The sequence below is a fragment of the Capsella rubella genome, unplaced genomic scaffold (genome assembly GCF_000375325.1).
Source record: "Capsella rubella cultivar Monte Gargano unplaced genomic scaffold, Caprub1_0 scaffold_1, whole genome shotgun sequence".
Classification (NCBI taxonomy): Eukaryota; Viridiplantae; Streptophyta; class Magnoliopsida; order Brassicales; family Brassicaceae; genus Capsella; species Capsella rubella.
The window spans coordinates 9,266,447-9,281,326 of NW_006238923.1; the positions used below are offsets into that span (position 1 = coordinate 9,266,447).

Sequence of the window (14,880 nt, forward strand, 5' to 3'; positions counted from 1 at the left end):
CTTCTTTTTTTTTTTTTTTTTTTTTGCAACACAATATTGACTGGATTCGTCTCTACTTGGAACTTGCAGTTGCCACGACTAATAGGGGCACCATTACGGTTCATGATCTGTCCAACTTGAAGATTGTCAAAGTGGCTAAATATACTACTCTCCAAGATGTGGATCTGGTATTCAACTGCAAAAATGTTGCGATTTTCTACATAAGGTACATGGACTCATGCGAGGCTCGAGTTGGTAACTCGTATCATCGTATCATGGTAAGGATGCTGATCGCGTAGCTATAGTCAGAAGAGCCTTCTATGAGCAGTGGGGATGCTTCGGTCTCTTGGGCAAGACTCTGAGTTTAGGAAATATGCCAAAAAATGGGTTGGAAGCAGAGTTGGCAACTTTTGTTTAGCCTACTTCTCAAACGCAGCTGTTATGTAGTACTAGGCGGCTACAAGAAAGTGACGTTGGAATGTTTTTTTTTTCTTTTACTTTGAGTTGCGTTTGGATTGGCTTTTTGGTGCAATTTGTTGTGTGGGTTTTAGTTCTCTTTTTCATTTCTATCATTAGCACATATGCGCTCCTTACTATTGTTGATTTGTTTTAAGATACATATTTGAGAAAAGTTCAGATAATAAATAATATAACACTCTATGAACAAAAACATTAGAATGCGAGATTGTATCAATCAATTTATAGTTTCTGAAAAGTGGCCAAATACGTAGTTTTAGATATTTCCAAACAGAAACTGCAAAATAGAAATCCGACCAAGTGCTAGAAAGAACTCAACTTTGTCTCCTTACCAAATTGTTTTAACTAAACAAAAGCCGAATCATACCAAATGTCTAGATAGCAATCCCTCCATCAATGGTGAATGCCTGCAAACCAGTGATTTTAACCGTGGTTAGGTCAATAACATAATCAGAAAACCAAGATTAATCACCAAATCTTTATTTGACAGGAGTATTGGGTTATTAACCTGTCCGGTTATGTAACTGGCTGCAGGACTGAGAGCCAAGAATTCTACCAAGCCAGCCACTTCTTCAGGTTTTCCATACCGTCCTGAAAACCAAACAGTTTTGCTTTGTATCACATCCTAATCCACATAAAAAATTACCCTGCAATAAATGTAAAAGATGAAATTTCCATTACCTAATGGGATTGTTCCCATTATTTTCTTTTCCATGTCTTCTCCAAGCTCGGCAGTCATGTCAGATGCAATGAAGCCGGGGCAAACCACGTTGACCTGGAAGAGAGCATATAGTCCAAGTTTCAAAACTATGTCCAAGAATTTTTTTTAAAAGACGAATATGATGAGGGAGATAGGTCACATACATTAATATTCCTGCTTGCACCTTCTCTGGCAGCAGTCTTGGAAAACGAAATAACTCCACCTTTAGCGGCAGCGTAGTTTGCTTGACCAATATTACCAATGAGACCAACAACTGAGGAGATATTGATGACTCTTCCCTGCAAGATCATATGCGAAGTATAACATAAATTATGCTTGTCTTTATAACAGATTTGTCTTTTTATATATTATTTCTCGTTATGCAGAGAAGGAGTAACATGTCAAAACCAACGACAAATGTGCAAGGATAGGATATAGACTGTGACATGGCATATGACATCTGTAGAAGGCAAAGAGAAGTATTACCTTTCTCTTCTTATTCATGATCTTTATTGCTGCCTAAAGAGAGTAAAGGAGTTTTAGTTTATGAGAAGAGTATCAAAATTTAAGACGGATTGCAGGAATACAAACCTGAGTACAGAGAAATACGCCAGTGAGATTCAAAGCAATCACTTCGTCCCATTGTGATTGCTTCATTCGTATTAACAAGGTATCCCGAGTAATTCCTGAAAATATGTGGCCATGTTAGTAAGGTACCATATAAAAATTAATGGGAACCAAGGTTCTCATTTACCTGCATTGTTAACCACGACATCAATGGTTCCCCATTTATCAAGAGCCTGCAGAACAGAACGAAAGAAAAATGATAATTATGTATAAGGATAAAGGAATATAAGGTGGTATACAGTTGATCACTTACGGTTTTCATCATAGCATCCACATCAGCTGATTTCGAGACATCACCCCCAAAAGTGATAGCCTGACCACCATATTCTTCAATCTACAGTTCCAAAAGAATAAAAATCAGAGATAACATGGAATAGTGACACTGCAGAAGGATACACTATTGACTGCATATGTTATTTTTCAGCCAAAGAGATGTGGTTTCCTTTGGCAGCGTTGATTAAGAGTGAAATCACAAATGCATTTGAAAAGCAAATCACAAGAAACAGAATAATGAAAACATTTTCCAGGGACAGAATATTCAATCTCCAGAAACCAAAACTGATTCAAGCATTCGTCATTGTTAAACTCAAGGTGCCACAATTCTTTTTCGTACTAATAGCAACATCCCTCCATACCTAATACCTATGATTTTTAAAAAAGGATATCCAGGAACAGGAAACAAGGAAACTGCTGCAAAACTTAAGCAGCACAGAGTGAAGTGATGAAAATTGCATTCTAAGTCAGGGTGACAATCACTCACCTGTCTAGAAACTTCTTCAGCCTCCTTTGCTGACCTAGCATAATTCACCAAGACCTGCAACAAAAACACAATGTTTGCTTCCATATCAGCATCAACTAAAACACTAGAGCTCAAACCCAACTAGACAGAGAACTAAGACTTATTGGAAAAAATGAAAACCCTAACCTTACAGCCAGCTTTACCCAAGGCTAGAGCAATTGCTTTACCAATCCCTCGAGAAGCACCAGTGACAACGACCACTGGAGATTCAACTTTTTGAACAACTTCGCCTGGTGATTGCTCAGTAGCAGTCGCTTGAGCTTTCACAGCTGCGTTCCGACCACAAAGATGATGAGAATCAGAAGAGATCAAATCTAAGGAAGAGAGAAGAGGAAATCGATGAATATACAACATACCAGAGGTAGTGAATGGATTTCGCGATCCACATCGCAGCATTCCGAAATGAGGCATGGCAGAGTGAAACGGAGCCAATTGGCGAACCTGGGAGATCTCACGGTAACCGAGCTTCCCGGCGGCTTTCAAAGAGAAGAGCCTGGGTCCAGCGACGGTGGTGGCCATGGCACGGATAATTCCGGGGAAAGTAATGGTTAACGGTGGGGGTGGAGAGAAAGAAATCGTCCGCACAAGTAATGAACCTCGTAAAGATCGACGAGTCAGTAGTGGAGATGAGAGAAACGTCTTTAATCTTAGTAAAAGCGATACAAACGAGGGTTGCGTTTGTCTAGTTATGTTTTATAGTTGAGAGGAGCAGGTGGAGACGAGTGTGTGTGTATTACCAAATTTTACCAACCCGTATACAGTATCATCAGTATGTATGACCCGACTATAATTATTACATTATTTAACAAATTATTTAGACCTAACGATTAAGGAAAATTTCCATTTTAATAAGATTTTCATTATCCGATTAAAATAAAATATTGCGAAAAAGGAAAATTTCCATTAAAAAAAAAAGGAAATTCCTACACTTTTCTCTTTTTGTTTTATTTGGGCAAAAAACTCAATAAAAAAAGCATAGATTTTTTTTTTTTTAACACATAAAGCTTATTGAAAATCAAATGTTATCAATGTACAAAGGCTGAATCAAAAAATGAGGAGCATAAGAATAGTAATAAACAGAAAGATCATTAGGTAAGGGAGCTTTAGCTAAAGTATCAGCACATGAATTTCCTCTTCTAGAAATCCAACTATATTTGATATTATCAAAATGACGACTCCAATTCTTCACTTCACGAATCCAGTTTAGCACAGCAAAGTTCTGAGAAAGACCTTGAAGAATAGACACCACCTCTTTATTATCACCCTCCAAATGAATATTCTTGTAACTTTTGATCGAAGCATGTTGCAGAGCCAAACAAACAGCCTGAAGTTCACTCTCAAGAGCCGAGCTAGTACACAAACCAATACCATGGCCAGAGCCATCATAAACACCCGTAGTAGTACGAAAAATCCAACCTGCCTTAGCCTTAACTGTTGGATTGATATAAGATCCATCGTAGTTGCACTTAATCCAACCCTGATCCGGACGATGCCAATTTGAATGAGTATTCAATAACCTGTCATGCTGTCTTGGATGCATATGTAGAGAATCAACTTTAATAATAACATCACACCATTCAATAGCATCACGCTTTGCCTGACGTAAACAATAATTCCAATCAAAGAATTTACATTGGTAGAGAAGCATATTCCTACACTTCCATAACCTCCATAAAATCCAGATTGGAAAATGTCTATGGATCTTATCAAGGTTCTGATCTGCATTCATGGTGAAGAAAATCTGAATTTTATCTTCCACAGATATGGTAGGATCCAAAATACGATTCACAGGAATACCCGATCCCCTCCAAACAGCTTGCGCATACGTACAACCAAAAAACAAGTGCTCAATTGACTCATCTGTAGAACAACAACGACGACAAACAAAATACTGATTTATATGCCTAGCTTTCATTGTAGCACCCGTAGGAAGAGCCCCCGATAAAAAACGCCAAAGAAAATGCTTGAGCTTCGGAGCAGTATGCAGTTTCCAAATTAAAGTTTTTAGATTGACATTACCAGGAGGAGGCTGAATATTCTGATCATTGATATGAGTGGAAAGCCAATAAGCAGATTTAACCGAATGGTTTCCATCCTTGTTGTAATGCCAACCTAAAAAATCACCCTCTGCCCCAGTAGTTATCTTTAACTTCAACACAGTATCAACATCATCTTCATGAATAATCCTCCGAACTATATCATCTTTCCAGCCTGTTTTCTCATCATTCAACAACTCAGAAACTTTTAAAGACTCCACATTATCCATAATAACAACAGGAGCTCTAGGAGGATGATAAGGAAGCCAAGGATCCTTACTAACATTAACCATAGAGCCATCACCAATAATAAAACGAAGTCCCTTAGTCAATAAATCACGCCCATGAAGAATAGATTTCCACAAATAGGAAGATTTAGGTTTATATGTAGCAACCAGAATATTTGAGTCTGCAAAATAGCGACCTTTTAAAACTTTAGCCATAAGACAGTTATGATGCTTCAATATTCTCCAAGCTTGCTTACTCAGTAAAGCTGTATTAAAATGCTCCAGATCACGAAAACCTAAACCACCTTCTTTTTTAGGGAGACTCATACGATTCCAAGCAAACCAATGCATACCCTTCTTATTTTCATCATTACTCCACCAAAACCGAGCAAGAATACTAGAGATCTCCTCACATATCTCCTTTGGAAGTCGAAATAAATTCATAGAATAGATTGGCATAGCAAGAGCAATTGATTTAAGTAAGACCTCTTTTCCTGCTGGAGAAAGAAAAGTCTTCCTCCATCCTTGAGTTCTCTCTTTCACTTTTTCCAAAATGTATTGAAACATTTCAGTTTTTTTTCGACTAAATTGCTCAGGCAAACCAAGATACTTACCACCCCCATCATTGTGGATTCCCATTCTATTTCTGATCCGTCTTTTGACATCATGATGCACCCGACTGCCAAACGTAATAGAAGACTTACTTAAATTGATTGCTTGACCAGAAGCTTGCTCATAACTAGAAAAGATCTTCTTCAATGCGTTACAGGATTTATCATTAGCCAGTGTAAAAAATAAGGAGTCATCAGCAAATAAAAGATGGGTAATGGGAACCCCACCATTACTGACTTTAATCCCCTGTAAAGACCTATTGGCAGCTGCATTGTTAACCAATTGAGAAAGAATCTCAGCACAAAGAATAAAAAGATAGGGGGATAACGGATCTCCCTGCCTTAACCCCCTCCCTGGATGAATCAAACCATGAGGAGTGCCATTGATCAAGACTGAGTAGCTAACAGAAGAGACACAAGTCATTATCCAGCGAATCCATTTCTGATCAAAACCCAAGACTGACATAGTTTTCTCTAAGAAATTCCATTCTAGACGATCATAAGCCTTGGTAATATCCGTCTTGACAGCCATATAAGATTTAGATTGACGCTTCCGAACTTTTAAGGCATGATGAACTTCATGAGCAATGATAATGTTGTCCGTGATCATCCGGCCCGGGATAAAAGCTGCTTGATTCTCAGAAATAACATTACCAAGATGTGATTTCAATCTATTCACCAGGACTTTAGAGATTATCTTGTAGCTAACATTACACAGAGCTATCGGACGATAATCTGACATTGAAATGGGACATTCAATCTTTGGAATTAGACAGATATTAGTATGGTTATGAAGATTCCCCATACTACTATCATTGAAAAAACTTTTAACCTCATTGATAACATCGATCTTGATATCATCCCAAAACTGATGATAAAAAACTCCGGAGAAACCATCAGGACCTGGAGCACGATGAGTGCCAATACTGAAAACAGCTTGATAAATTTCCTCTTCAGAAATATCTCTAGTAAGATCACTATTCATAGAAGAAGAAACCTTGCTCTGAATATTTTGGAAAAGACTAGTAAGATTGGTGTCAGTTGTAGCCTGAGAAGAATACACATCCTGAAAATAATTAGAAGCAGCCACAGCAATCTCATTCTCAGACCGCCGTAACACACCATCTTGATCTTGAATAACATTTATTATGTTTCTGATTTTCTTAGCTTGAGCAGTCTTATGAAAAAACGCAGTATTGCGATCCCCAACAGATAACCAAGTGTTCCTGCTTTTGATTTTCCAGTGAAACTCTTCCTCTAATCTCGCTTGATTCAACTCCTGACGAATTTTATTTCTTTCTGATATCGGAGAACCAAAAGCAACAGCTCTGTCCAAATCTCTCTTAAGGATACCAATTCTCTCATTAGCATTCATACGATTACAACGTTTCCAGAGGGACATTTCTTGTCTACAAAAACTGAGGCGTTGAATCAAACTCCCCTGAGCAGAACCAGAAACTCTTCTCCAACCTCTCAAAGCTGAGTCTTTAAAACCCTCTTTATCATATAATCTTGAGTCATAAGTAAACATCCCACGTCTCAAAACTGTTGATTCTGCAATTGAAGTCACCAACGGGCGATGATCAGACTCATCAAACTCAAGAAAACGAGTTTCAGAGGCTGGAAACAGAGAATGCCAATGGGCATTAGCCATAGTGCGATCTAAACAACTTCTCACATAATGAGCACCTCTCTGATCAGCCCAAGAGAATCTATCTCCAATGATCTTCAAATCTGAAAAATTGCAGTGTCTAACCATATTTCTCATGTCTGCAAAAGAAGTCTCAGGTCTTAATCTTCCCCCTCGTTTCTCATTGTTGCCTAACAGTTCATTGAAGTCTCCCATTATGAACCAAGGATGGCTGTTTCTAGTAATGGCTAGTCTTTCCAATTTCTCCCAAGTCTCTTTACGAAAGAAAGGATGGGGATGACCATAAACAAAAGAGAAGTAGAAACTGATTCCATTACTTGAAACTGTACAATCAATAAGATTAGGGGACTTAGAAAGAACAACTAAATCAACATGACTTTTTCAAAGAACTGCTAGACCCCCACTTAACCCAACTGGAGGAACTGTTACACAATGATGATAACCCAAATCTAAAGCTTGTTGAACCACATAATCATCTTGTTGTTTTGTCTCTGATAGGCAGATGATGTCCAGGAGATTCTTCAGACTGATCTCCTTTCGGCGTCGAACTGTAGGAGCACTACCCAACCCCTGACAGTTCCAACAGGTTGTCCTCATGGCGGGAGAGGTGGTTTAGGGCCCACCGCGCCTCTGACTTGAGCAGTAGCGGATACAGAACCACTACCTTCACCCGACATGTCAAACCTCATCTTCACCATAGCACCACCATCAGATTGTTCGATACAATCCTCTCTTTTGCGCTTGCCTTTGTCCTTAGAATCCAGCATGGATATCAACTCATGAGCAGAATTCTCCAAAACGTCTGGAATAGAATGAATAGCCTTAGACATCATCGGGTACGAAGAGCTTCTAGGGATGTCTCCTGTTGCATTGTCAAAAGGAGGAATAGGGTTAAACAATTCATTAGGATCAAGCTCAGCACTGAAAGTACCAGTGTAGTCATTTGTTTCATAATCATCATCAGATTCCAGAGAATTATGCTCCGGATCGATATCAGAGAACTCTGAAGCAACATCCAAAGCATCACCCTCAGCCTCAACAGCAGCAGCAGGAGGCAGATCTTGCTCGTTCAGATTTCCAGGGCCATCTGCATCCATGTTAGGTCCGTTTGCATCATTAATCTCCTCAATATGAACCCCCGGGTTACCCACATACTCAGGGGCTTCATCATCATCATCGTTATTATCTTCATCAGGACCCTCATGACCACCATTCTGGATGAGACAGCGACCCGTATCATGAGTTAACAGACCACAGACAGAACAAAACCCACGGAGACGCTCGTAGAAGAAACTAAGCACCGTATTCACACCAGGGGTGAATTGAAAGTTACGCTGGAAACAGAGAGGGTGATCAACATTCCAGTTAATCCGGACACGAACAAACTGAACCCGATTTGCAGCTTCTTCATCAAAATCAATCTCCATACGTTCTCCCAAAGCACGAGTGATACTAGTAATCACTCCCAGATTCAAAAATTGGAAAGGGATTCCACGAATTTGAATCCAAAAAGGAATGAAATTGAGAGAATTGGGATCCATATCTGGAGCCCAGCGTTGTAGAACCACCATACGATCAGCAAAAGCCCAAGGACCACGACGTTGAACAGTCGCCAGAGATTCCTCAGAAGGAAAAATGAAGGGACAGCGCCTTTGCTCCACAATACGAACACGAACAAAGCCGACCAAACCCCAAGAACGGGGAAGAGCATTAATTAGATGCCGAATGTCTTGTTTCCGAGGGATAAGAGGTCTCCCCAGAAGGCAAAACCGATTTGCATCCTCCGCCTGTTGAACCACCGCTTGAGGAATAGCAAATGGTTCATCATCGATACCGAGATCAATTTGTTGAAGAGCACGTCGAATGTTATCAGCCATTAGAAAAAGAAGTTTGTAGAATCTCAAAGGAAAAAGAGTAGGATGATTGAAGTGAGAAATGAATCTCAAGGAACTCAAACGATCCCAAATATATACACGAATCCATCGATGAGAAACTGCAACTTCGTGTCTTAGTGGGAAGAGAGCATATGGAACAACTGCTCAATCGTGGCATGGAGGAAACCACCCCACTACGGCATAGAAAACCGTCAAAACCTTCGGAAGAAGATGACACAGAAATAACTGTAAAATCGCCTTTAGAATCGCCATTCGACACACACACTTTATTTAACTTTTTTTTTTTATAAAAAAAGCATAGATTATAATAAATAAATTCCTATGAATTTCGAAACTTAATACCAAAAAGAAAAAGAAAAAGAAATGGTCAACGAGAAAAGGAAGACGAAAGAGGATTGAACGGTAGACGTAGATAGACGCCATAGGAGAGTTTGAAGAGTATAACCTCATTTGTGAAAAGGGAATTTTGCGTCGACGCTTGCTTTATTATGGACTATTGTCGTTGAAGCTGAAGCTGCTGCGATTGAAGGAGAGATCCAATCATCGGGCAGATGGAGGAATCTACGGATACGACCACTTCTTCCTCTCATTATTTCTCCATTTTCACCAATTACCCTCTCATTTCCGCTGTTACGGCTTTCACCATCGCTCAATTCATCAAACTCTTCACCTCCTGGTACCTTTTTTTTGTTTTGTCTCCGATTTCCATTGCTATGAATGTGCCTTTGTATCTGTCCCGATTGATTTTGTTTCGAAATTGTTAGTTTAGGGAGTGATCTCTTGTCAATCTTTGTAATTCTCGTGAACAAACTTGCGTATCGTTGGAAATTTGTAAATAGAGATGTTTAGATAGACAAGAAATGATCTTTTTCCATTGTTTCCTTGATTCTGCAGGTATAGAGAAAGGAGATGGGATCTCAAACAGCTTATTGGGTCCGGAGGAATGCCTTCTTCGCATTCGGCCACAGTCACTGCTCTCGCTGTAGCTATTGGATTACAAGAGGGCTTTGGTGGGTCACATTTTGCCATTGCTTTGATCTTGGCATCTGTTGTAAGTTTGCTCCCCTCCTTCTATCTTCTTGTGGAACACTTTCGTTGCTTTCTTTCTCTAGTTTATCAATTGGTTATCAAGGGTTCAAGTGGCACTTATGTGTGAGTGATTTTGGTTGTAGGTGATGTATGATGCTACTGGTGTTAGATTACATGCGGGTCGTCAAGCTGAGGTTTTGATCATTGCTCCAACTTCTCTTTGTTTTTTCTTTCAACTTGACTGGTTTTTGTTTTGTTCTCTGGTATCTTGATCTCTGGGGTCTGATTCACTTTCCAGGTTCTCAATCAGATTGTATACGAACTTCCTGCAGAACATCCGCTGTCTGAAAGCAGACCATTGCGTGAACTGCTCGGTCATACCCCTCCTCAGGTATGTAATATAATTTATTGAACAACTATAACAGACTACTCACAGTTCTCCCTTATCTTAACATCCTCAAATCCTCATAGATCTCAATATGTACCAATCCCCAATTATAAAACCTACCACATTATATAGGAAAAGCAAGAGATGAGACACTTATAGGTGTTGCATAACAGCCGTTTCACCCTCCCTACCATTCAGTTAGCAAAATTGTTAGATAGCTAGGGGAAAGCATGAGTCAAATTGAGGGAGTGAAGGAATCAGTGAAGGGGGTCAAGTTAATTGGAACCGCTATTTTTTGTTTCCTACTGATTGATATATTAACTACTCTTTCATTTCTCAGTGTGTTGTTATAAATTGATTGCTTGTTCTCATCAGTTTCATTTTTTTATTGCTGAGATATCAGGTTGTTGCTGGTGGGATGCTTGGAAGTGCCACAGCAGTCACTGGATACTTGTTTTTCAGGATAGCTACTAGCTAACGTTAAGACCAAGCAAACAACTCTTCTACTTCATTTCCTATTGAAGCCACTGGACAGAACCAAAACAGGCTTACAATCAAAGCCGAGTTTGATGCACTATTTATTCTTACTGAAAGCCATGCTCCTCTTATCATTCTATATTTGATGTAAAGAAACTAGAGACACCATTACAAAAAATCGTGATTTTATTTGGAAATAAATAGTATACAAGGAATTTGTGGATATAATTGGTGTTATTCATTGTTTACCAAGTATGATGGAGAAGACATCTCTAATGTGCGACGTAGGGTCCAAAGTAACACTAGACTTCGCACGCCAAGCAATGTGCTGGTCGGGACGGACTAAAATAGATCCTCTCTCTGACATTTTACATATACTCCACCATGAAGTTCCTTCATCATCTTGTCTTTTAACTTCCATAACATCGACATAATTTTCCCATGGAGCTAATGCTAATTTGCTGTCCCTTTCAACACCCTCTTCGCTACTAGGCCAGATCACGCATACCTTGACATTAGCCATAAACTCTTTTGCCACTTTAAATGTAGCACAAGCTAGCTCATAGGACTCTTGTAATGGTGATATTATTAGTAGAAACTCCACTTTCTCTGTAGAAACAAGGTCCAGAGTAGAAACAACAACCTCTTTTGTGGAACTTGACAGCAGTCTCACATGCATATGAGGCAGTCTTGAACCTGGTTCAGCACAAGGAACATAGTCTCTTCTACGACCACTTGGTACTTTAGGATCACCAGCTTCAGACCTGTTATCAGGAACAATGGCTCCTTCTAAATACCTAAACAGTAAACACATTAACTTCTGTTACTCCAACTCTAAATTTACATATCTTTTGTTCAAATATAATGTAAGAAGCACAATGGTTCGAAACATTCAAGACCACAATCTCCATGTCGTGAAACCACTGATATTAGTTGACAAAAGCAGCCAGCCCTAGTTGCTTCATTTTTAAAAAAAAATTCTTGGTGTATTACTCAGACTAGAGTGAGAATTTTACAGTTCCAAAATTATGATGCTACCTGAAACCAAGATCCTCGGCAGGAAACTGTAGTTGAAGGCTTTTTCCTCCATCAAAGATACTCTTTAGTCTGCTAAGTCTCTGATTTCCCAGCGGATTGCTCTCATTCAACAGAGATTCTGAAAGCTGTGCACGACCTAGTGCAAAGACATTATCCAAGATTGCCTTTTGCAGTCCAGTTGGAAGGATGGAACCGACTGTTTTGTTTATAAAGCTATGAACTAAAAACAACATAGGAGATATTATTGCTACAACTTAATTATGAAGCTTTAAACAGAGCAAGAGACAAGCTAGTTCTAGTTTACCTGAGTTTGCAACTGTTGGGTCAAGGCCTAGTGCTGAAGGAACCGCCATGGCTGCTCTGAAGTTCTGAACACTGAGTGAAGTATTGAAAAGGGCAATCTAGCAGTCACAATAAGATGCTTGTAATGAATCAACTTAAGAAGAAAGGATGGCAAGTGAAAGTTCATAAAAGACAAATACCATACCGGTCTACGTTCTGTTTCATAGGTATTAAGAATTGAAGATTTTGCAGAACCCTGAACAAGAGCTGCTATTTTCCATGCAAGATTGTGAGCATCCTGAATTCCAGTGTTCATTCCTGTAAACATCATGTAATTTGCTATCAGAATATTATACAAGACTGCTGATTGAAAGTACATCATATCGAACTGATTCCTGAGGCTTGTCATTGTTCGATTCATAAAACTTCGAAAAGGAAACTGACAACAAGGATCCTTTAAGATCAATGTTTAAGTTTGCGGCATTCCTTGGTTTTTATAATATCTCATTCGGCGATATCTCCAATAATAATAGTGGAGGTTATGGATATCTTCCAAATACATAACCATCATACACGACAAAACTGTCAAAGAAGTAGCACATGGTTCACTTTTTAAAAAGAATTTGAACACTTACCAAAACCTCCAGCAGGCGGGAACCGGTGAGCAGCATCACCAGCAAGTATCACTCTATTCTCACAGCACATGAATTTCTCAGCGACTTCAGCATGCATGACCCAAGGCTTAATATCAGCTACATCCAAGTCTGAAAGCTCATGTCCCACCAAATTGAATATCAACATCTTGCACATCTATAAAAAAAAAAAACCGTTCAGGGGAAAATGACAAACAAAATCGCATTCGAAATTGGTCACAGGTCACAGTTGGGATGAAAATAAAACCACAGAAGCGTACAGATAAATGAGTGTTCACAAGTAAAGGTCCATTATTTTTTTGGTGATGGTAAAATCCACTCTTCTCTAAGTGATGATAGTAAGTACCTCGGGACTGAAATCAGATAGACTCTGCTGAGGTGGATAGTATGGAATCTGCAGTAGAAAGAAATTAATACATGCTAGTTCTGGTATATAATTTAAACTGAGATTTTCTGGTCAGGTCTGTAGCTACCTGCAAAACAAATTCTCCTTGTTGAAGATCATGGGCAACGAGAACTCCTATACCTTTAGTGTTGAAGATGAAAAATAACATTCCTGGTCTGCTACTCATAAGATACTCACCGAGCTCTCTGCTCATAAAATGGACACTAACAAGCTTTTGTAGATCTCTTTCCCCTCGCATTTCTATCTTGGTGAGCTTCCTTACTTCACTCCCAGCACCATCAGCACCAACCAGTAGACTACATTGAATGTTTCTTTTCATATGCTTGCCTCCGCTGAGAAAAGAAACAGTTGCTGTAACACTATCCTTATTTACATCAATCCCCACACACTCATGACCCATGAGAATTTGCCTCGCAATAACAGAGCCAAGCTCAAGACCGTCTAACTCTTTGGGAATTCGAACATGAAAGCCGAGGTGTTCCAACCGCTTAAGCATCAAATTCGTCAACTTGTACTGGGAGAAGTGAGCAACAGAAACCGGGCTGACAACTTTCTCGAAATCTATTAATAACAACAAAAGGAATTCTTTGAAAAGTCTGCAAATATTCGCAGCTAAAGTAATTCTATGAGAACTATTTGCACAAGAAAATTGTATGGAAGAACACACCTTGAGGCTGCATGTGGTCCACTGTGCCAAGAGTTGAACCGGAGAGGGAAGTGCAATATATAAATTTCCTCCACAAATCTACAGGAGGCTGTGATCTTTCAATCTCCTCAGCTAATCCATCCAATTCACGGAAGATCTAAGTATATGAAAAGGGAGAAACTAAGGTTCCAAAAATCCAGGAGCACCAAAAACAAAATTAGCCAAAGGGAACACAACAAAAATCCAACCTCCATAGATCGGTTGTTGATAAAATGTGCTTGTGGATGTTTAGAGAAGCTTGTAGCTTTGTCCACAACAGCACATTTCACCCCTAACACAAAGGTGGGAATCCAATTCGATCAAAGACGTGAACTCAAAATGACTAATGTAAGGTAAGCTCAGGTTTAAAAGTTGGAGAAAATTGTACCTAGTTTGGTGAGAAGGATGGATAAAACGAGACCCACGGGTCCAGCGCCGACGATCAGAACAGGAAGCTTAGCATCTTCCCCATGAAATGAATTTGTATTTGAAAGGTCCTTGCTTTGGAAGTACCTCACTGGATACACTCTGACCCTCGAATTGTTTCTGCTTATCCGTGTAACCTTCTTGATCAGCCCTAGCATCGCCATGGTCGATAAGCTAAACCCTAAACCCTGAAAATTGTTTGGAAGGGTAAACTCTAATTTAGTCCCCTGAATTACAAATTGAGAAGAAGTAAGACTCTCAGACTAGAGACTCTTAGATCACAAAAGGAATCTAATTTCTTTCTTACAAGCTCATTCACAGTTACAGCAACGACGGAGACGACGGGACAGAGACGACGGAGACGCCGGGAAGGTGATGGTGGCCGTGGGAGAGATGTTGGTGGGACCGACTCTTTACGATCTATTTTTTTATAATTATTTTGTTTCAGACAAAAATAAATTATTATTTTATAATACTTGATTCATACTACGTGG

At 39.4% G+C, this 14,880-nt stretch overlaps 4 protein-coding genes across 5 annotated transcripts; 1 reads left to right on the plus strand and 3 right to left on the minus strand.

Moving 5' to 3' along the window:
• Nucleotides 1–611: 611 nt before the first annotated feature.
• On the minus strand, nt 612–3,224 carry LOC17899743 (3-oxoacyl-[acyl-carrier-protein] reductase, chloroplastic). The gene is made up of 11 exons (XM_006305321.2): nt 2,939–3,224; nt 2,709–2,851; nt 2,544–2,597; nt 2,037–2,117; nt 1,911–1,956; nt 1,748–1,842; nt 1,643–1,675; nt 1,321–1,455; nt 1,138–1,231; nt 965–1,047; nt 612–863 (listed from the first exon to the last, which is right to left on the minus strand). The coding sequence occupies exons 1-11, from the start codon at nt 3,099–3,101 to the stop codon at nt 831–833; spliced, it is 960 nt and encodes a 319-aa protein (XP_006305383.1). The 5' UTR covers nt 3,102–3,224; the 3' UTR covers nt 612–830.
• A 373-nt stretch (nt 3,225–3,597) lies between these two features.
• LOC111828651 lies at nt 3,598–8,984 on the minus strand. Its single transcript, XM_023777124.1, has 3 exons — nt 7,743–8,984; nt 7,506–7,677; nt 3,598–7,430 (listed from the first exon to the last, which is right to left on the minus strand). The coding sequence occupies exons 1-3, from the start codon at nt 8,982–8,984 to the stop codon at nt 3,598–3,600; spliced, it is 5,247 nt and encodes a 1,748-aa protein (XP_023632892.1).
• A 367-nt stretch (nt 8,985–9,351) lies between these two features.
• On the plus strand, nt 9,352–11,115 carry LOC17900883 (uncharacterized membrane protein YuiD). The gene is made up of 5 exons (XM_006304203.2): nt 9,352–9,678; nt 9,897–10,053; nt 10,175–10,225; nt 10,330–10,422; nt 10,823–11,115. Exons 1-5 carry the CDS (start codon nt 9,554–9,556, stop codon nt 10,895–10,897), a joined length of 501 nt encoding a protein of 166 aa, XP_006304265.1. The 5' UTR covers nt 9,352–9,553; the 3' UTR covers nt 10,898–11,115.
• On the minus strand, nt 11,113–14,790 carry LOC17897216 (2,4-dichlorophenol 6-monooxygenase). 2 transcript variants are annotated; one of them, XM_006303100.2, is made up of 11 exons: nt 14,694–14,790; nt 14,349–14,574; nt 14,170–14,252; nt 13,943–14,078; nt 13,343–13,836; nt 13,216–13,263; nt 12,852–13,026; nt 12,422–12,534; nt 12,239–12,335; nt 11,935–12,154; nt 11,113–11,693 (listed from the first exon to the last, which is right to left on the minus strand). In XM_006303100.2, exons 2-11 carry the CDS (start codon nt 14,548–14,550, stop codon nt 11,135–11,137), a joined length of 2,127 nt encoding a protein of 708 aa, XP_006303162.1. In that variant the 5' UTR covers nt 14,551–14,574; nt 14,694–14,790; the 3' UTR covers nt 11,113–11,134. The 2 variants fall into 2 exon arrangements, with proteins under 2 accessions (XP_006303162.1, XP_023645191.1); XM_023789423.1 differs by having other exon boundaries at nt 14,349–14,613; nt 14,694–14,705.
• Nucleotides 14,791–14,880: the final 90 nt, after the last annotated feature.

Bases quoted from the DNA above. Each gene is read 5' to 3' on its own strand.
- LOC17899743 (XM_006305321.2), bottom strand. From the start codon at position 3,101: ATGGCCACCACCGTCGCTGGACCCAGGCTCTTCTCTTTGAAAGCCGCC. The intron at 2,852-2,938 runs GTATGTTGTATA...GTCGGAACGCAG, and splicing joins AAATCCATTCACTACCTCTG to CTGTGAAAGCTCAAGCGACT. The intron at 1,232-1,320 runs GTATGTGACCTA...GCTCTCTTCCAG, and splicing joins GTGCAAGCAGGAATATTAAT to GTCAACGTGGTTTGCCCCGG.
- LOC111828651 (XM_023777124.1), bottom strand. From the start codon at position 8,984: ATGGCTGATAACATTCGACGTGCTCTTCAACAAATTGATCTCGGTATC. The intron at 7,678-7,742 runs GTCAGAGGCGCG...TGGAACTGTCAG, and splicing joins CTGTATCCGCTACTGCTCAA to GGGTTGGGTAGTGCTCCTAC. The intron at 7,431-7,505 runs GTCTAGCAGTTC...TTGATTGTACAG, and splicing joins TCCAGTTGGGTTAAGTGGGG to TTTCAAGTAATGGAATCAGT.
- LOC17900883 (XM_006304203.2), top strand. From the start codon at position 9,554: ATGGAGGAATCTACGGATACGACCACTTCTTCCTCTCATTATTTCTCC. The intron at 10,054-10,174 runs GTAAGTTTGCTC...TTTTGGTTGTAG, and splicing joins CTTTGATCTTGGCATCTGTT to GTGATGTATGATGCTACTGG. The intron at 10,423-10,822 runs GTATGTAATATA...CTGAGATATCAG, and splicing joins TCGGTCATACCCCTCCTCAG to GTTGTTGCTGGTGGGATGCT.
- LOC17897216 (XM_006303100.2), bottom strand. From the start codon at position 14,550: ATGGCGATGCTAGGGCTGATCAAGAAGGTTACACGGATAAGCAGAAAC. The intron at 13,027-13,215 runs GTACTTACTATC...TTTTTTTTATAG, and splicing joins TATCTGATTTCAGTCCCGAG to ATGTGCAAGATGTTGATATT. The intron at 11,694-11,934 runs GTAGCATCATAA...TTTACTGTTTAG, and splicing joins GCCGAGGATCTTGGTTTCAG to GTATTTAGAAGGAGCCATTG.